The sequence below is a fragment of the Eumetopias jubatus genome, unplaced genomic scaffold (genome assembly GCF_037043125.1).
Source record: "Eumetopias jubatus isolate StellerSeaLion01/CBP00866 unplaced genomic scaffold, mEumJub1_p1.0 scaffold_8, whole genome shotgun sequence".
Taxonomy (NCBI): Eukaryota; Metazoa; Chordata; class Mammalia; order Carnivora; family Otariidae; genus Eumetopias; species Eumetopias jubatus.
In genome coordinates this window covers 114859457-114880303 of record NW_028274814.1, presented here as the reverse complement: position 1 = coordinate 114880303, position 20847 = coordinate 114859457, and the positions used below count along the sequence as shown (strand labels likewise).

General features: G+C 42.4%; 1 protein-coding gene and 1 non-coding gene across 2 annotated transcripts in view; both read right to left on the bottom strand.

Annotated features, from left to right (window-relative positions):
- PLEKHG7 (pleckstrin homology and RhoGEF domain containing G7) overlaps window positions 1-20847 on the bottom strand; it is a 52908-nt gene that overhangs the window by 5865 nt on the left and 26196 nt on the right. Inside the window, 7 exon segments of the mRNA XM_088025734.1 lie at window positions 1629-1708; window positions 5544-5637; window positions 5996-6110; window positions 7661-7836; window positions 12169-12357; window positions 16156-16257; window positions 17092-17195. Of these exon segments, the coding sequence (XP_087881860.1) occupies window positions 1629-1708; window positions 5544-5637; window positions 5996-6110; window positions 7661-7836; window positions 12169-12357; window positions 16156-16257; window positions 17092-17195 (860 nt within the window).
- Window positions 16737-16843, bottom strand: LOC114211078 (U6 spliceosomal RNA). The gene has a single exon (XR_003609649.2). It is a non-coding gene; the product is annotated as a U6 spliceosomal RNA (small nuclear RNA).

Genomic DNA, 20847 nt, shown 5'->3' with positions numbered 1-20847 from the left:
GTGTCAAAGATTGTGATTTGCATGACATATAATGTGCATCAAATAGCAAAGAGGAAACGAAATAGGAATTTAAACAGATAACATTCTTTATTTTGGAATCAAGTTATGAAACACGAAACTAGCATATTACCTTCTAATATGGTTCCTATGGGCTGCCATTAATTCTTGTGCTCTGATTTGTGCCACTATTTGAAGTGAAGGCAAACTGTGTTGGCATCATGGTTTTTGAAGGGGATGGTGATTTTTCAGAGCTTGATTTGTTCAGACATGCTAGTCTGTATAGCTTAAAATAGAAGGCCATCCAACTTTCGGAACTGTGACTCTTAATATTCTGCAGCACCCATGCCCTTCCCACCCACCGATCAGCTATTCACAGATGGATTAATGGGTATCTATTGTATTGCTTAAAGATCCTTCAATGATTTAGCTCAACTAACCAACATGCCGTCTAGAAGCTTCAGTTATTAAAAGATCTGAAATGTCTAGTTCATGATCTGACATCGGTGTAAGGCTGAGTCATTTGGTAAAGAAGTGGAACGAAACAACATCAGCTATCTCTGAGGAACTGAGACCCACTGCAGCTCCCCCTCCCTGCTCTGAGGGCAGGTGCCCGAGAGCATTGGGAGAGTCCCCCCTCCTGCTACCACTTTGCACATGTCATTCAGGGAGCACACTGAGAAGGGGGAGATCAGACGGAAAGCCTTGACTGGACCACGAGACCCTATGGCTTGATGTGTGGTAACAACAACCATGATGGAACCATTAATACTTAAGTGGTGGGAAAAATCCCTGTTCTCAGAAGAAATTTTGTGGCTTTAGCCCTCAGTTGACTCATTTTGTCCATTTTGCCAGCTCCAACAGTGGTTGGCTTCTGCCTAGGTTGACACTGAGAGCTCAGGGCTCCCAAATCATCATTTCTCAGGAATGATGTGAGTTTTTGAGTCAGAATGAGGGGTGGAGATCACCTCGACACATGACAGCAGACAGCTTAGAGAGCCCCCCGCTCACTGGCTGCCTTGGCTGTGGTGGGCAATCTGGAAGCCAGTGATGCTCACCATGACACCAGCAACACTGCCATGGTTGGTGGACAAAGACCAACATGGAAGACAGCAGTGTGGTTTCATTTGCTTAGGCAGGTCAGGGGAAAAGTCCAGGCTTTTGGGACTTACAAGTATACAGACCAAGTCATTCTCTCTTTTTTTTAAAGATTTTATTTATTTATTTATTTTTCAGAGAGAGAGAGAGAGAGAGAGAGCACAAGCAGTGGGGAGGGGCAGAGGGAGAAGCAGATTCCCTGCTGAGCAGGGAGACTGATGCGGGACCCTGAGATCATGACCTGAGCCAAAGGCAGACGCTTAATCGCCTGAGCCACCCAGGCGCCCCAGACTAAGTCATTCTAAGAATGTATACATTCTTTGACATCCTTAAGAAAGGTAACTTGCTTCTGGTATTGTTTTCCAGTTCAGAGCTATAGGACTATAAAAAAGCCATTATTCCATAATGCCTCCATTTTTTAGAGGGTGAAATCCAATCTGATGTATAACAATCTTTGATATTTTTAACACAACTTATTTAGAAATATTTCTAACCTTATTTAGCAGACTTATTTAGAAATAACAGCATTTTACCTTTTTGTGGTGCTTAGTTTTTGTAACTAAGAGGAAATCATCAGAGAGAAACAGATAAGCATCTAGGAATCTTGAGCTTTCTGAGGAAAAAAAGGTGAAGTTGGGGCTGGAAATAGTAAGGAGAAGGTGTTTTTTAAATCAAGGCATCCCTTAGAAAACAAGACAGGGCGGGTGTCAGGGCATACCAGGCTTACACCTTAGGAAGCTCCAATCATGTGGATCAGAAAACTGCATTACTGTTGAGTTGATTTCTCCCTAAAGCAGAGACTTGATGTGAGTCCACGCTTCCAACTTTAAAGACATTGTATTTGTGATGCATTTCATGTGGATCTAAGATAACTTGGATGGTATTTGCAGTGGTTTCAGCTAAGCTTAGGACACATCTATTGACTGATGGAACTTGCAGTATTTTTGCCTTTTGACTCATCTGGGCGGTCACTGGCAAAGATACATGTGACTAGGAAAAAAGGCATGTTGTTATTGCTGTGAACTGAATTGTGTCTCCTGCCCCCCCAAACTCCTATGTCGAAGCCCTAACCTCCAATGTGGCTATATTAGGAGTAGGTAAGTAAGATTAAATGAAGGCATAAGAGTGGAGCCCTGATCCAGTAGGATTAGTGCCATCATTAGAGGATACGTATGTGGGGATGCTGAGAAGGAGGCCATCTGCAAGCTGAGAAGAGAGCCCTCACCAGAAACCTAATCAGCTGGCAACTTGGTCATGGACTTCCAGCCTGCAGAACTGTGAGAAATAAAGTTTTGTTCTCTAAGTGGCCTAGTCTCTGGTATATTATTTTGACAGCTCTAGCTGAGTAAGACATTCATTAAAGTGACTTCCTTCCCAAGTTTTGCAGTGTGTCTGTACATATTTAAATATTCATCATGTAGCTTTATATTTATAAACTTTTGTGATATCACTTTTCATAGTTACTTAAGGCAAATGGGCTTTTATACTTCTCCCTAAGAAGGGGATAGTAGTAGAAGAGAAATCAAATAGTAGAATGAAGAATCCCTTCCCTATTCTACTCTATCCCTTAGAAATTAGACATAGATGTGGTTAAATGGAAATGATTTCAGAGGAATAGATAGTCCATTCAGAGATGGGTGTGGCAGAAGTTTAAAGTAAATATAAGAAAAATCAGTAAATTAATTAATATTATTCTAGAAGTTCTTTCTCATATACTGTAACCCCAGGAAAATTTGTGGTTAAAGTTAAGTCAATATACAAAATAGTAAGGATTCATTTCTATTTCCTCCCCTCTTTTAATAGAGGAAGGATTCTATATTTGCATGGCAGAGATATCCCATATTTTATCCAATCTTGAATTGTCCTTGAATATTTTTTTTTTTAGATTGTATTCCATCACTACTAGAAACTTTCCTGTTTGCAAATCAGGCTGCGGCAGAGACAGCTTGCTGGTTGTCCCTTAAAAACCATTCACCCAGCCTTTATAGTAATGGAATTTCTGAGTTTTTGTGGCTACATGTCCACCTTCCAACAAATACTCCATCTCCCAGCTTCTCTGGTAGCTAAATATGACCAAGTGACTAAATCTGACTGATGGATATGAACAAAAGTGGGCAACTTCTGGGTCATATCCTTAAATAGCAGGGCTCTGATCTGTCCCCTCTTCCCTTTCCCACCTGCTAGCAGGTAGACACACTGTGAATCATCTTGGACCATGCAGAAAAAGCAATTCCCCAGGGATGGCAGAGCCAGCCTCCCACCCACGCTTCCATGACAAGCACCCTGATCCCACGTGACGTGTGGATACACATCTGACGTGGCTTTTCACTGAGAGATGGTCATGGACATGTTTATCCAGCTTCCACGTGACTTATCATGCCCACCCCCAAACCCTAACTTTGACCCCCTGACCCACTCTCTCCATCACCCTCAGTGCTGCTCAACCAACCTTTCAGGCACATAGATTAGGACACATGAGGGAGTCTTTGACTCATTTTCTCTTTATCCACTTTATCAATCCTCAAGTCCTCCTGCCTTTGCCTTTGGAATATCTCTCACATTTGTCTTTTTCTATTTATGTGTGTGTCTAATGGTTTAGGCTAGACCAAAGTGCCTTGCCGTGTTGGGAAGTTGGTAGATAGAGGGAAGGGACAAATCAAAATCTCTGATAATTCCAGGTGGAAGCCAGTTTTGGAAGAAAAGGCAGTTTGAGCACAGAGTTGCTTCATTACTTTGATTTGGTTTTGTCACAATGTACAACTGTTTTTGAAGTGGTAACTAACATCAAAGAGAATTAAAACTGTCATCTTTTCAAATGGAAGTGGGCAGGGCCTGGCCTCCAGGTTAAGAACAGTTGAGAAGCTCAGGCCCAGGCCCTTCTCACCTCACCCTGCTTCACTGAGGAGTTTCCGGCTGGTCCCTTGACCTTGGTTCCCTCCTCTGCACCATTTTGTGCTTTGCTTCTGATAACTCTTTCTACAACAGCATTTGAAACTTATCACAGTCTTGTCCAAGAGCTCAACGACTTCTTGTTGTCAGCAGCTTCCTGGCTGGGTCCTTTAGCTTGGCTTCCAAGGCAGTGGCTGGGATTCTGGAAGCCTCCTTGGCAGAGGTGGCCTGGCGTGGGTCTGCTCTGGTCTGGCCGTTTAATGTGCCAGGTGAACTTGAGCACCATCACAGAACCTTCCTGAGCCTCAGAGTCCTCACCGATACCATGGGATTAACTTCTCTGCATAATTTACTGGAAGGAGAAAATGCATGAAGTAGCCCCTTGCTGTACATCCTGGGCATGTCTATCCTTCCTAATCGGCAGTTTCCGGGTGGGTATTGTGACCCAACCTGACATCTTGTTGCTCTACTTAAAATATAGCGGATTCTCAGCAATGTGTATTCAACAAGGAATTATTGCCCAACACCGCCCCACTGGATCACACTACCATAAATAGACAACCCCATGTCCCACAAGGCTTCCCACACAGCAGGTGACCAATCAAGAGTTTGTGCAGAAATGAATAAGTGAATGGCTGCAAATCTTATTTCAGCCTGGCAGCTGTTTCTGATCATGATAGTATTTACTGAGCACTGACTCAGTGCCAGCCATTCTTTCATTAGCTCATTAAATCCTCACAACAAAGGGAGGAAACTGCAGTGTGGCAGGATCGCTGTTAGGGGCCTACGGGCACACAGGTAGAGGAGGCTGAGCCAGGAAGTGAGCCTGGCAGTCGGGGGGAGGTGGATGGGGGGAGCTCGCCCTCCAAACCACTATACTGATAGAACTTACATTCTTGGGTGGCTTCTGCCACCAAGCCTTTCCTCCTGCTAGGCTCTTCATCTGGGAGGTTGTCCCTCCTGTCCTTTCAGGGACCTCCATCCTTTCTATGCCCCCAAGCTCATCTGCAGCCCCAGGGACCACATGAAGCCTTGCTCAGGTCCTCCAGCTTCACAGACTCTTTGCTTTTCTGGACTTACAATGCAGGTCTGCTCACTATGGCAGATATTCCCAACTAGAGGGAAAGGATTCTGCAGAACAAGTACTTTACATCCTCCAATGGTACCCACCGAGCACAAAGTGTATTACACAACAGGGTCCCCAACCACACTGACGGGATGGTGGCCCTGCCTGCTGGAGGAGTAAAGCCATGATGACAGCAGGGGACGTCGAGTATTTACTCTATTCCAGACCATGTGCTAAGCTCTTCGTGTCTATTATTTAATCAACAACCTCATGGGATAGACATGGTTACTTCATTTCACAGAGAGAAAATGGGAGGGCCCGTGCCTAGTTCCGTAGAGTCTGTGTGAGTCCCTAGGAGACTCTGATTCACAGCTTGCATTGCCTTGGCCATAGAGAGGCAACTACCATCCCTCCCACACTTCCATTCGCAATGATTGGACAAGTTACAAGGTAACACAAAGATGTTGGGTTTTTAAAGGAAGCAGTAATTTACCTGCAAGAGTTATTTTTTCTTCATAGAGAAGGTGTGTGTTGGTTGGTAACAAGATGTTTTCTGCCATGTGTTCTTTAAAAATACATTTCAGGCACTTGCCAAACAAGGGAGAAAATCACAGAGATATTGTTAGTGATGGAAAGAGAACATATTCCAGGAGCTGGGGCAATGCATTTTGTCTAGAAGGTTTGCAACACTTGGAAATTCTGGAAGACGGACATGGGAATGGGACAGAATGGAAAACCACTTAGAAGGGCCATCCCTGAGAATGGCTGAGGATGTCATTCTCCCATATACAACACCATGTGGACAAAGGCTTCACTTCTTGCTCAGAAAACTAGGTTTCCTACTCACGTGGACAGCTGGGGACTTTCTAAGACTAGGGTGTTAATTTCCACCTAAATGCCAAACTTCTGGAAAAGGACATGAGTCCTAATTGATCCTTTCTGTACCTCTGGAATGAAAAATCTTTTATCTCTATCCCAAAGTGGAGGCCACACTGTAGTCTCCTGTAGACATCTACGTTTTTGGAAATTGTCAAGCCATTTCACTTTTCCTTCAAGATCCCTTGAAAAACAAGACACCTAATCAATATAGTCTTAAATGCATGTGACATTACAGCATAAAATTTAACCAAGATCCACAAGAATCATTTAGAGACACTGGCTGCCCTTGGAGCCGAACCATATCTTAGGTTCATTTAACATATTGCTTGCTGTTTAAATGTCTTAGAAAAACTCATTTGAAATCAGCCTCTTGCAGAGAAAAATGAAGCTTAACTAATGTAATTCAGTAAGTTGGAAATGTATTATGCATTTTTATTTCAATAATACTAATAAAGCCTTTGGTAGCTTTATCTTATTCCCTAAGCCATATAGCCTTTAATTAGAGGGGAAACAAATCAGATGAACAAGGACAAACGTATCATTTTTACATTAGTCATAAGGCCTATATCCCCTTCCTGATAAGAATGATTACTGTTTTTCGAGAACTCATTTTCTCTTCTGAAGATTTGTATTAATTTTCCAACATTTTAAAATAACATATTACTATTGAGGTTTTGAAATAATTTTTGGAAATATGGAGGGCAAGTCATAGACCCATAGAATCACATGGTGGGTGGGATTCTTGAGAATTCATCATCTTTAAGCTCATAGACTTATAGGAAGCCCACAGGAATCTCTTCCCTCAATGACGAAGATCCACATTTTATTGAGAAATCTCCAGAAGAGATGCTGTTGTCTTCCTCACGGACTTATCAAAATGAGTCATAATCTCCAAAATGACTTTAAAAGTTTAAAAAAAATCTGTGTTTAATTGAGTTTTTGTCTCGTTCGTTAATAAGCTCAATTTTAGTTCCTTGGGTCATTTCAGAATTTGAACAAAAAATTGAGAAATAGGAAAGAAACTCCCAACTGAATGGTCATTTTATTTCTGAACTTGCAAAAAAAAATTATTTCTGTACAGCTGATAATCAATTTGAGTTGTTCCCTTTGGATGCTTCCCAGGAAATCTTGGTTTATGGGCATATGCCATGGCTTTCTTTATTTGAATTTAATTATACAAAGCTCCACAAATTAACTTAAGAATTGACTTAAGTTGTCATAGGGCTTTCTTAGTTCCTATTTCCAAATTTCAGTTCTTGAGACTGCAATTGGCATAATTTTACATTGGCCCTAGATTTCAGTGACCAGGAAAAAAAAAAAAAGATGATGAATGGTAATTTATCTTCCGGAAAGCCTCCCTGTGGTGTTTACCCCCATTTGCTTTGTGTGTGGGTTCAGTATGGATGTTAAAAACAAAGTGCCTTCAATCATCTGGGAAGTAGGTCTTTTCCTGCCTGAACTCACTTCTGAACACTGTGGAGACAAAGCCACGTCCTGCACACACTTGGTGTTAGAGTTCTCATAGGGTCGGCCAGGAAACGACTGGAGCCCATTGTTTTGTGTTTGATTTACAATGCACTCAAATTCGAATCCATGGTTCTGAGAGCCATGACCTCAAGTTAATGGAATTACCTTCTAGGATGGAAGCCCCAGCGCTTCCCTGCAGCCACAGGGCCCTCCATCTCTTTGAGGAAGCTTACACCGGAGTTCTGGGTCACCTATATCAGGGACTTACTCAGTGACTTCTCCACCTTTTCCTTGATGGCATAGATCATGATTTTCCCTGGAGAGTCTCTACTCCGTTCCCAGATATTCTTCAGTAACAAGGGGTACTGAGTCAGCCTGTGCAGCGGGGCCACGCGGAGCTTAGGCAGGTGAAGCCGTCTGCACTGTTCATTTTGCTCACACCATTGTGAAGACAAAACAGACGTATCAGAATATCACTTCTCCTATTAAGGCATTGAGAAGCCTGGACACAAGAAACTCTTAGAGACTTTATTCAGTAATTCCATGACATACCTGTGAACTGGTTGGGAAAGGTTAGAAGCCGCGGCCTACACTTTGGTTTTGAAAATTCCATAGTAAACTGTCTTCAGCACATATCTATCTACTGGTGCCAAATTCAGGGCTGGAAATGGTGGTTAAGAAGTATTATCAAATATTACAGACTGACATTGTTACTTTCCCATTAAAGGAATGAAAGAATCCTTGTTCAGCTGTCTTGCCTTCCCAGTAATGGTGATCAAGGCAGCGTCATCAGCACCCCACGGGACACCACCACCCAATCCTCCTAATCAGGGGAAATGTATCAAGATTTTGAGTCACAGGAAAAGTTCGAGACCTGTGAAATCTCCTAGAGAATGAATGTTCCATCAGTGGCCATGATGAGATGTATTAATATACACGTTCCGGCTTTGTTCACCCTTCTCACTTGAGTTTTGTTTTGCCCATAGGCTTTTTCCTTCTCCCCGGCCCTTGGGGGAGATTTCCGGTTTCACCAGCTCTGCTCCCATCCTCATTGTGATTTACAGTTAGGAGAACTGAGAATACACTCTGGAGGGTGAAAGGGAAAGGAAGGACTTTTGCTCGTTAGGGCAGTTCCTTGAGTCTCCTTTGTTGCTGAGAATCCGGGTAAAGAAGAGAAAATGAAAACACAGGTCAAAGAAGCTAAATTGATCTCCACCATACAGAGCAGAGAGCGGGGAGGGGAGGGATAAGACAGAGACAATTTTCAGTAGAGAGAGATTGGATCAAGAGGTCGTTGCAGGGTGTGCGGGAGCTGGGCAGACAGGAAAAGGTATCTTAGTAAGTACTGCTATGGGTTATATACTGGATTTCCATAAAAGGTATTTGAGAAACACAAGTAAACATGAGACTAGCTCTTCCATTTGTTTCGTCAGCTCGACTGTTTCTTTGAATGTGACACTGTCTTGAATGGAGGGGCCCTGGCCTTTGGTGACACAGGACGCATAGAGCCAAGTCTCTGGCTACTTTGCACATAGGTGCCATCAAGAAAGGGGTGTGTTCTCTCCCTCTTCCCTTCTCCCACCTACTCACTCCTGGGTTGAGGTGTAAAAGGGTCCTACCCTTAACTAAATAATTTTCCTGCTGTAGGCTATTGCCTCTTTTCCACTCTCATGCGCAGTCTAGGTCCAGGTTAAATTCTTTGTCTCATGGCCCTGAGGTGAGGACCAAGTGGACCAAGGCATACCGTAGAGGCTGCCCCTGCTTCCCCAAAGATAGCTGTGTCTATCTTCATGCCCAGATGTCAGCCCTTGCATTTTGGAGATCTGGATGCAATGGGCTAAATGGCCCAGGGAAGTCCAAAGCCCTCCTGTAGATATTTCCACACTCTCGGAGGAACTCTGGGATTCCAATGGCTTTCTCTGGCCCCTGGACTCCTGTTGGTACCCATACTGCTTCTTTCTTGAACAGCATGGGCCAAATGCCAAGTTAAGTTCCTTGGTTGGTTTCCTATGTTGGTTTCCACTGTAAACCTACTCATGCCAAACATTTTTTGAATTATGAATTAGTATTTAACATTTATTTTACTGAAGATTTTGGGTTGTGGGGAGGGGGTCAAATACACAGCCCACAGCCCTCCACCATCTTTCTGGTTCCATTCTCTTCTCTGAAAGGAGAGCTCTTTCTCTCTCTTACCCCTGAACTTCCCCCCACTTTCTCTCCCAGCCTCATGCTTAGTGATTTGTGCTCATCTTTTAAAGTTTGACCATATTCGTGGGGTTCTCATCTATCCACCCTAATAGTTTTATCAAAATTATTTCTTCTGAAAACATTCAGGGCTCATTCCTCACAAGAATTCTGCCAAACATGATCTTTCCCACTTCCCCACAGAGAGATGGCAGGTCATGAAGGTGAGCACACGGGTGCGGGGTGGGTGGAGCTCTAGGAGCCAGGCTTCAAGGCTTGCTGAGGGACCACCTTCCCTTCTCTGTATCTCAGATTTTTTCTCTTTTGGAAAATGGTGGAAGGTACTAGATCACCTCCATCCAGCTCAAAACAGCTGTGGTTCTCATCAAGGCTGGAAACGATGGGGAAGGAAGCAGAGACTGCAGGTGCAGGAAGGCCGGGGGTAGAACTAGTGGAAAGAAGAGGCATGTGGGGGGTGGCAGGCTGGGGGGCCTTCGTCTGTGGCCTTTGTGACTGATTCCCATGCTGATTCACTGGCAGCTGCATTCCAGCTGGGGTGGCTGGGAGCTCCAGGAACGATTTCCTTAAAGCACAGGCCATGGCGCCAGATTTCCATGCCTCAGGGAACAGCTCTGGCTGCCAGCACCCACTGGTATTCAGGGTAAGTATAAAAACATCCAATCCCCCGCCCCCCAAAAAGAATAACGATCAGGCAAGAAGCATCAGTGATAAACAATTTAGTCAAAGATACAGTCAGGGATAATTGGAAGCTTTTAGAGTTTTGAAAGGCCTCAGAAAAGAGAAGATATTTGATGATTCTCAAAGTAACTCTAAGGTTTTCTTTCATCTCCCTATTGGCTTTATTTTTTTTAGGTGCATTTGGGAAGAAAAAACCATCTCTTTCAAGAAAGATTGGACATAAAAGGCCTTTTCATGGATGAGTCCAGATCAACGGAGGCCGCTTTTGTTTTATAAGTATCCAATGTGTTTAGGGGAACAGTGAAAGGAATTCAGGGCCCCAGACAAAAAGCATTCTTCTCATAAATCTGTCTTGGGCGCCATAGCACTGGGCTGGGCAGCCAGCGTCTGTGGAATCTTGGGAAATTTACGGAAGCTCCCTAAGCCCCATCTGTGAAATGCGGAGAACCAGAGCGACTATCTTGTCAGGTTGCTGAGGGGTTTTGATGAGCTAATCTACACAAAGTGCTCAGAAGAGCATCTGGCGTTTCTCAAACACTCAGTCTACGGTAGGTAGAGCCCTTAGCCTTTGTTTAGTTGAAACACACAAACAGACCTTGCATGAAGTTCCCAGCCTCTTTCTCTGTCTCTTCCTAACTGTCTAGGAAAGAGCACTGACGGACTCCCGTCAGTGTTCGCCACCAGAACGTGCAGCCCCACGTTGCACGGAGGGTAAATTCATCCCACTGCCTTCATCCCCCAGGTCCAGGCAGCCCACAGCATGACCCAGCTTTCAGTTCTCCAGCCATGCTGTTTAGATTAGGAGAACGCACGTCAGGTCCAGACAGGATTGTGTCTGCCCTGAATGACCATATCTTCCAGCAAGTTGCCTCATTTGTCTAAGCTCCTGAAAAATGAGGATCATGTCAGATCTCACAGAGGGATTATAAAGACAAAGAGATCATAGGTGACCAGCAGGCAGCACAGTGCCTGGCCATCACCAGGACTAGAGAAGGAATCACCTTTTCACCTTTATTATTACGATTATATAATTATTATTATGTATTATAATTGTTACATGTTATAAGCATTATGTTTATAGTCATTATATTTATTGTATATATTAATAATATTATTATTAACTATCAGTGATGATGCTTTTGTTCTGTACTATGGGGCTATGGAGGGCAGGTGCACCTTCCATTCCTCCAGAGCATCCCCCTGATTCCTCAGCTTTGTCTCATGATGCTAACAGCTCCCCAGCAATGGGAAATTGCCCTAAAGACTTAGAAATAGTTCTGGTATGAAGAGCATTGAATTTTTGTTTGTTTGTTTCCTGAAGACCTCTATCCAGGTACTTTTTGGCCACCTACTGGCCATGTGACCTTGTAAAGTCACATAATCTTTCTGAGCCTCAGGAACATATGGGGACAATGTAATTACCTTCATAGTTTGGTGCTAAGGAGTGAAAGAGACGTTTGAGCAAGTGGCTGGTAAAGCATTGTGCATTGTAAAAGTATTATATGTTAACATTACAACATGGCACCCCCTAGTCCTTTTCCCTAAATATCTCCGGGACTATACATATTTCATAGGTAAATGTAAACCAACTGATATGGGGTTTTCCACAGTTACTTGAAAGCAGTGGCTGAGCTTGGTTTAAATTAATCTCTGCCTTAGCCTGGAAGGGAGAGCAATGGGCCTGGATCCTCCCCAGTTTGGGGGCCTGGCCAGGAGTCCAATCCCTCAGCTTCCAGGGAAAACTTTTGCAACAGCATTACTCATTCGTTTGGAAATCTAATGAACTTTCAGTTTGAGTAGCAAAGTAAACAGGCTGAAAGGCTGAAGCTACAAAAATGGAGCCAAGTCTCTTCCCAAAGATCATTCCTCTTTTCTTGGCCCTGCCACACCCAGGCTTTCTGGCACCTCCGGGCCACGGCAAAGGCGCGCTGATTCACGGTGAAGTGTTTGGGAACTGTGGCAGCCTTCCCTCCCATGCCTCTGAGGTGATGCTCTGGCAAGGCCTTCTTGCAGGTGCAGGAAAGAGCTGGTTTTCTGGAAAGGCTGGGGCCATTTTCTCTGGATCCTACAGAAGGGCTCTGGCATGATGCTGAAAAGGTACAGTTCAGGCTAAAGAAATATCAAAAGTTGGGGGTGGGAGTCAAAGGAACTAGGGAAGTCAGGGAAGATCCTTTCCAGTTTCTCTAATTAGCAAATGATTAAGTGCCCCAGCAGAAATTCCTTGTGGTTCTGATGCTTTGGACCCATAGTTGCCATGTTGTCCAACTCCAGGAGCAGCATTTACTCTGTGCTCCGTGATGTGCTCTAGGGGCCTCCATTCCCATAGACTACAGTGTAAATGTGTAAACTCCAGGCTTTTGTGCAATAGGATTTTCCTGAGACCAAATCCTACAAAAGCCAAACTTCTGGTCACAAAGCCTCGGTTCTTGTTCTATTTTCTCCTTGCAGTGTGCCAATTTCTTCCACAAACAAACCAATGAACAAATCAAGTATTTTTAAGCCCTACCCAAATTTCAGGAAAGATGATCTTATGTTTCCACATGTGCACCATTTAAAATTCCTAAATGTGCAGCGGACACTTCTCTTTCTCATCACCTTTACTATGAGCTCGGACAGTGAAAACTGAGTCACCATTATCAGGCAGGAGCTGTGACCGTGTGGATGGAAACAGGTCATCTTCACGATGAACATTTTTTAAACAAAAATGGTATTCCCACCATAAATAGGTAACTCCTCAATAAACCAACCTCCCCCTGCCCCTCATACTTAAAGAAAATTTTACTTAGGACATCTTCGTTTAATTCACCCTTTATTTCTGTTTATGCTTTATTGAGACCTACCTACCCTGCATGGGTCCTGATCACAAAGATCGATCTGGATTTTGGCTCGTGTTGGTTGATGTGAAGCTGGCGTCAGTAGTACATGATTAAAGTAACAACATTTAACTCTTCATCAGTCCTCCAAATTATTCATAAACTTAATTCTCCTGCTGGTTTCTAAAAATACAGTGTTAAATTTGGGGGCACCTCATTGTTCTTGTAGAAAATCTGATGAAGAGTTAAATGTTGTTACTTTAATCTTGGAGAACTTTAATCTGGTCTTCAACCTACTACAATGACTTCACATGTGTAAGCCATCTCAAGTTTATTTTCGAATAAGGCAGATGGCCAATCCGTACTCATACGTTCACATATGTAAAGGTCAAACTGAGCACACACACACGACGCGCCACCGACTCAGGAAAGCCGATCTTAGGAGAGAGTTACTCTTCTCTCGTCGCCAATGCTTCTGCCTCCTTACTGGGAGACACTCTCTTCAGGATTCCATAGCACCTACCATGTTGCTAAGCCTAAGGGCTCCTTGATAGATTTATTGATTAAAATAATGAGTAATGGGTCCCACCAAGGGATTTCCAATAGTGTCATAATGTGATGGAATGAGAGAAGGCAGGCACACGTGCTTCCTGCTAACAGGACTACTACAGTGTGCTGAGAAAGCAGATACAGCCTAAAAAGCCACTAAAGGAAGTGACAGTAGTGAAGGCAGAGATAACAAAAGCCCAGAAAACTATTTTGTGGTAGGACCTCAGAGCACAAGACGAGGACAAGATGCGAGGGGGAGAAAGGTCAAGTTTCAGCTCCAGCAAGAAGTAAGCAGGGGGCTCTGATCTCTGGGCAGGAAAGGCCTGGAGATAGAAAGCAGGCCTTCTCAGAGGGCACTGAGATGCTTGACAAATGCCATGACCAAGAGGCAAGTGTTGAGACCTTGAAGAGTCAGGCTTAGAAATCCAGTTCCTTAACACATTAGCTCTGTGACCTTGGCCAATTATCTGACTTCTCCAAGCCTCCTTTTCCTTCTCAGTGACTCACGGAGATGGCTCATGTGTGATTAACAAATGCCCCAGTCTTCCCCCAGGGAACTTCTTGTGAGGCGCCATGGTGTTCCTGTTTATTCAGTTCCCCTTCCGGGGGAGGATTACAGGTCCCCACTTTACTGACAGTGAGTTTGGCCATGTGACTTTCTTTGACCTTTGAAGTGTGAACAGCCATGCCAGGGGTTGCTTTAGGCAGAAACCCGAAGAGTCAGTGAGTGTTCTGCCCTAATCTCTTATGTCTTTGCCATGAAGACTGGTAACATTCCAGGGGGTGGCTGCTCCCTCAGCATGGGTCCCAGAGCAGGGACGCCGAGCCACTGAGATTTGGGGGTTGTTACTGGGTACAAAAATGAATTTAACCTGATTGATATAGGACCACTTAAATTTAGGAAAAGCTTTTACAACCCATCTTTGCCCATTTGTAACATAATATGAAGCATTCCCATGTGGGCTATATTACAGATTTTGAGTAAAGAGTCTATTAATGCCCCAGGCTTTAGTAGGCTGCAAGTGCTCTTATGCTGTGGTCTGAATATTCGTGTCCCCTCAAATTCATATGTTAAATACTAACACTTAATGTGACAGTATTCGGAGGTGGGCCCTTAGGAGACTAGGTTATGAGGGTGGAGCCCTTGTAAATGGGATCAGTGCCTTTATAAAAGATGTTCCAGAGAGATCTCTGGCTCCTTTGGCCATGTGAGGATACAATGGGAAGTCTGTGATCTAGAAGAGGACTCTCTCCTAACCATGCTGGAACACTAATCTCAGACTTCCACCTTCTGGAACTATGAGAAATACATTTCTGTTGTTCAAGACCTCCCCACTCTGTGATATTTTGTTACAGCAGCCTGAGCAGACAAATACAACTTAGGTGTTTTGATGAGAAGTTGATATTTCTCTAGACTGTTTACTAAAAACTGAATTTAAACATCTTCTGAAGGATTGAGAAATCCCGAGATTTTTATCTAATTCCCAACACACTACATTCTTTCTCTTGTTTTTCGAAGCATTCCTTATTCAAATCTGTTTTCAAAGTTTACCAAAGATCTCCTTACTTTCACCTAATTTCATGCTTGTTTCACCTTATTAAATACTGCTTCATCTCTCACCTCGAGCATCATTGCCTCCCAAAGAATTTCCTATCTGTAACTACCTCGCCATCTGCCCCAATCTTGAAGCTTTTTCATAATAACTCTGTTCCTTTCTCTCCAGTATTTATCTCAACTTGATTATATCATTAACATCATTATTGGATCAATTTCTCCCCCACTGGACTGAAAACTCCCTCAAACTAGGGATTGTGTCTAACTTTGCAGATTAGCGTGCACAGGGTTTCAGCCCTACACCTAAGCACTTAGTAAGTGCTCAATACATTTCCATCTATGGTTTTTTTTTTTTTGTTTGTTTGTTTGTTTGTTTTGAATGGCTTGTAAAAATTAAAATCTTGCTCCGTGAGGGTAGGGATTGGGTTTAAAAGGTCAAAGTAAAAAAATGGGGGAGGAGGTCTAAATATTTACTCAGGAAATAAATAGGATTTATCATACCAGAGGTGTAGGTTCTCCTCTCTTCTTCTCCTTCCATACAGAAGTCTTATTAAGGGTGTTGATCAATGTGAAGGTTTATTTTGTTCCTTTCTGAGAGCCTGGCACTTCGTTAGAAGAATAAATGAACCATGTAATTAGCCTCACAAACCGTTGCCATGAATATTGCTTTAAGTTGAAGTAATTTTTAAAAACAGACTTGGAAACGATGTTTCCATGCATGCAGAATTTTGTGTTCATAAAACCCACACAGGAGAGGTGACAGTGGCAAACAGAAGCAGCAAGTTATTCCGGAACATGTTTACTGGCAGAGGAAAGGATGTCTCCTTCGTGGGAGGGTGCTCATGGAACGTTTTCAGGCACAAGAGCGCACATGCACTAAATCAAGTAGACGTAAACAACTCTCCTGGGAGGTGGGTGAATTTATTGCATGGAGCTGGGTCGTCCCAGAAGGATTTTACCTTTGTGAGCTCAGAAATGATATCCATCGGCAGTGAGGTCTCCGTAGGCTTGGCATAGGCCTTGATGATGCTAGAAAGACTGTTCACAAAACCAAAGCTTGTCTAGGGCCAGGAAGAAAGAAAACAAGAGTAGGCATCCTTCTGGGGGTAAGGAATCAAAAACTGATGATCTTCGAATATTGCTCTTACAGATGTTTTCCATTTCGAACTTATCTTCTGGCAAAATTCAAAGACTTCTTTTTCTCCACTCTCCAATATATATTTTCTTATAAGTGTGTCTTGTAAATAAATTCTTGTTGGCATCTCTCTTCCTTTTTAGAAGGAAGATATTATTTATTTATAATATATGTGAGAAAAGGACATTTATTTGAAAATAAATATTTATGAAGATGATGGAGATCTTAAGAACGTGTTTAACTTTATTTTTGTATTCAGCATTATTTATTGAGGAAATTCATATATTCCAAATTGCTTATTGAGTTCTCCCAGGCACCAGGCACTGTTTTAGGTCTTCTGGATACAGAAGTGAACCAGAAGGATTCCTGAGTAGATTCTAGATGTTCCAGAGCTTGTATTGTAGAAAAAATATGGAATGCTTCACAAATTTGTGCATCATCTTTGTGCAGGGGTCATGCTAATCTTCTTTGTATGGTTCTAGTTTCAGTATGTGTGCTACTGAAGCAAACGCTATGTTTACTTCTTAAATGGCCATAGCGAGATGGAAAATGCTACTGAAGGCCCACTAATATCTGCAATCTATTGGAAAGATGTCAATGGACATTTACATTTCCTGCTTATTAACCCGATCTCCTGATCATGAGATTATATGGGAAGGGAATATAGAACACAAGCCACAAGAATAGAATAAGCATACATTTTATGATCCTCTGGTGAATTTGAAAATATGGCTACTGGAATCTTCCCACTATGACTCACCTGACTCAACTCCTTTGGGTTTGCAAAAAGTCTCCATACATCCACAACCAGGAGATATTCATGAGTTTGTAGATATTTTAATGTATTCATGAAGATCTTTTCAAAAAACACACATTACCTTCTATTTTCCAATTTTGAAACTTGCCCTTTGCAAGAACATTAAACATCAACCTCCTGAGTATAACTTTACAAGACAATGTAGAAATCAACATTTTCAAGGCTTAGGAATTTTTCTAAATACAAATTGATGACATTTAGGCCCCATAGGACATATGGGAAATGAGCCGTTCTGTACAAAGTCGCTATTGCTTGCGTGAGCCCTCGCAATATTCCTGTTGGACATAATCTGTTCAGATGGGCTTTCTCAGCTTCCCCGGGGCCAAAGAAATCTCAAAGGTTCTCTTCCTGCAAATGGCACTAACTTGAGACCAAAACAACATTCATACTGAGTTCTCATTTATTCCTTCCTCTGCAAAAGACCCAATTATCTTGTACATTCAAGAAATTAAAAATAGACACTAATGAGTTGATATCTGATAACTGGGAAGATGTTTAGATTTGGGTAAAGGCATTAAATATTGATGAAACATTAAGGGAGTCTTCATGTTTTTATTACTTGATCTGATGCTTTTATACAACAGGAAAACTGCAGCAAGTCCAGAAGGAACTATAATTGTCACAGATAACCTGCCCTCATTCTATAAACTAGAGATCAGTTTATTGAAACAGGCCTATTTTGTAGAAATACGATGAAGCATTCAAAGGAACCAATTATTTCAAGGAGTTTAGGTGTGAAAAACTGGACTTTAGACCATCAATCTTCTCCAGTTTCCACTTCCATATGTTAATGCAATGAATGTTTCTAGAACTTGCATCAGAACCACCTAGAGACCTTGTTAAATCAGAGATTAGTGCCAACCCCCCAAATTTCTGACTCATAGGTCTCTGATGGGGTCTGAGAATATTCTTTGTACTTTTCTTTTTTTTTTTAAGTAGGCTCCACGCCCAGTGTGGAGCCCAATACAGGGCTTGAACTCATGAGTTGAATGCTTAACTCACTGAGCCACCGAGATGCCCTGCGAATATGCGTTTTTCATAAGTTCCCAAGTGATTCTGATGCTGCTGGCCTAGGGACCCCACTAAGAGAACCTCTGCCTTAGAGCTTCCCCAAGTCCCATGTACGCCCTGATTTCCTTGCACTTCACAGATATACCAGATTTTACAAATTGAAGATTTGTGGCAACCCTGTGTCGAAGCAAGCCCATTGGTGCCATTTTCCAACAGCATTGACTCACTTCATGTCTCTGTGTCACATTTTCACAATTCTCATATTTCAAATTTTTTCATTATTATTTATTTGTTATGGTGATCTGTCATCAATGATGTTTGATGTTAACTATTGTAACTGTTATAGGGCTCCACAAACCACACCCATATAAGATGGTGAACTTAATTGATAAATGTTCTATTTGTGTTCTGATTGCTCTACTAACCAGCTGTTGCCCATCTCTCTCCCCTTCTCCTCAGGCCTCCCTATTCCTTGAGACAATATTGAAATTAGGCCAGTTAATAATCTTACAATGGCCTTTAAGAGTTCAAGTGAAAGGAAGAATCAACTGATGTGACAAACTTCATTGTTGTCTGATTTTAAGAAATTGTCACAGCCACATCAACCTTCAGCACCCACCACCCTGGTCAGTCAGCAGCCATCCACACTGAGGCAAGGCCCACTGCCAGCAAAATGGTTCTGACATACTGAAAGCTCAGATGGTGGTTAGCATTTTTCAGCAATAAAGTATTTTGAAATTAAGATATGACCATTGTTTTTTAGACATACTGTTATTGCACACTTGATGGACTATACTAGAGTGTAAAGATAAATTTTATAGGCACTGGGAAACCAAAAAATTCATTTGACTTCCTTTATTGCGATATTCACTTTGTTGTGGTGGTCGGGAACCGAACCTGCAATCTCTCTGAGGTATGCCTATGGTATTGGTTGTCTGGAAATCTGGCAATATCCAAGTATTTAAGAAACATAATTGTAAGAAATAGAAGTCATTGCTACAGATAAATTGGGAAAATTTAGAAGAAATAGTATTTCTGCTATAAGATTTTTCGCTTTATAGAAAATTTGGCCACTTAAAAAGATACCGAGTCCTCTGCTATATTTATTTTACCAGTTGACTTAAAAAAAATATAAGTAACTCTGGGAAACTTGTATTGATTGTGCACAGGGAGATACATTTACATACACTGGGACATTTGAAAATAAATAAACTCAAATTGGCCTTTTTTTAAAAAACAGAAAATGCTAGTTTGAAAAGCTTGTGCAGTTTACAGTGGGATTAAAAAATTCTGATGCTGTTTATCTGGGCAAGGAAGGTAGTATCAGCCAGAGGGTTAGTGCTCCATAGTGAATGTCTATTGGCTACCACCCAGCTTCAGTCCTTCCCTTCCCTAATATTTTCTGCTTTTCACCTATCTACTCTTCCCCATGCCTTGCATGTGCCATGTATCAAGGTGTCCTTACTCATAGGGATGTGCTTTGATTGCCTTAAACCAGTTAGCACTTTCCTTCCTTATCAGAGTAGTTAGTTCAGGAGAGGGCATGTGACTGATGCCAGTGCAATCAGCATGAAATCAAGACATTGGTTATGAATGCTGAGAAGAGGTCCTCTCTCTCTCTCTCTCTCTCTGCTTCAAAGACAGCAGCCATCCTGTGACTACAACAGAAGCCCACCATAGGATGAGGCTGATGCCATGGAAGCCATAGATAAAAGATGGAAAGAAATTTTTGTCCTTGGTTTTGAGTCCTTTGATCAAACCAACCTTGAACTCTCTACCATCTGTGGACTCAACAGCCACATGGGCTGCTAAAATCCTACGTCACTTAAACTCGTTTTCTGTATCCTAATACATATCATCTCTAATTCTCAATTTCCTCACTGTCTTTGTAGTTTAAATTTTGCTGATAAAGTACTTAACATTGTGACCGACACAATCAGTATTACTCACAGAAGATATTAACTGACGTGTGTATAGCACCTGAGAGATTTCAAAGAAAACGAATCTGATTATCGCAGTGATGAGATGCTATGAGATAGCCAGAGATGGTGTTGTCATCCCTCTTTTATAGCTTAGCACAGGGATTGTTAAATGACAGCCTGTGGGATCAACCAGGCCTGCTACCCAAATAATGTTTTATCGTAATATACCAATGCACCACATTATTTCTCTCTCTCTCTCTTTTTTTTTTTTTTTTTTTTTTTACAAATTATCTATAGCTTCTTTGGCACTGCAGCAGAAGAGCTGAGTAGTTGCAATAAGGACCACATGGCCTGCAAAGCCTAAAATATTTACTGTCTGGACCTTTATGGAAATGTCTGCCAAACTCTGGTTTAGGAAATGGAGGACTAGACTTTCCCAAGGTCAAAGTCAGAGGCAGATCCAGAGCTTGAACCCAAGTCTCCCAACACAGTGTTTCTTCTGTGTAAGAGTAGCCAGTGTTCAAAAGCCTTATTGGCAGAGGCAACCTTGCGGCCATGAGCCTCCTCCTCCCTGCAGTCTTGGAAGGCAGCTGCTCCTTTCCCATTCTTTGCCTGTGGTTCTTCGGCAAGGAATTCTCTGCTTGGAACTGCACTCGATCAGGGCTGCAGCCCTGCACCACCTCAGGGGCACCATTTCCCCAGCAGACATCACAAATATGCTGTGTAATCCAACCCCACTGCATGACATGTGAATGGTTGCCCCAGA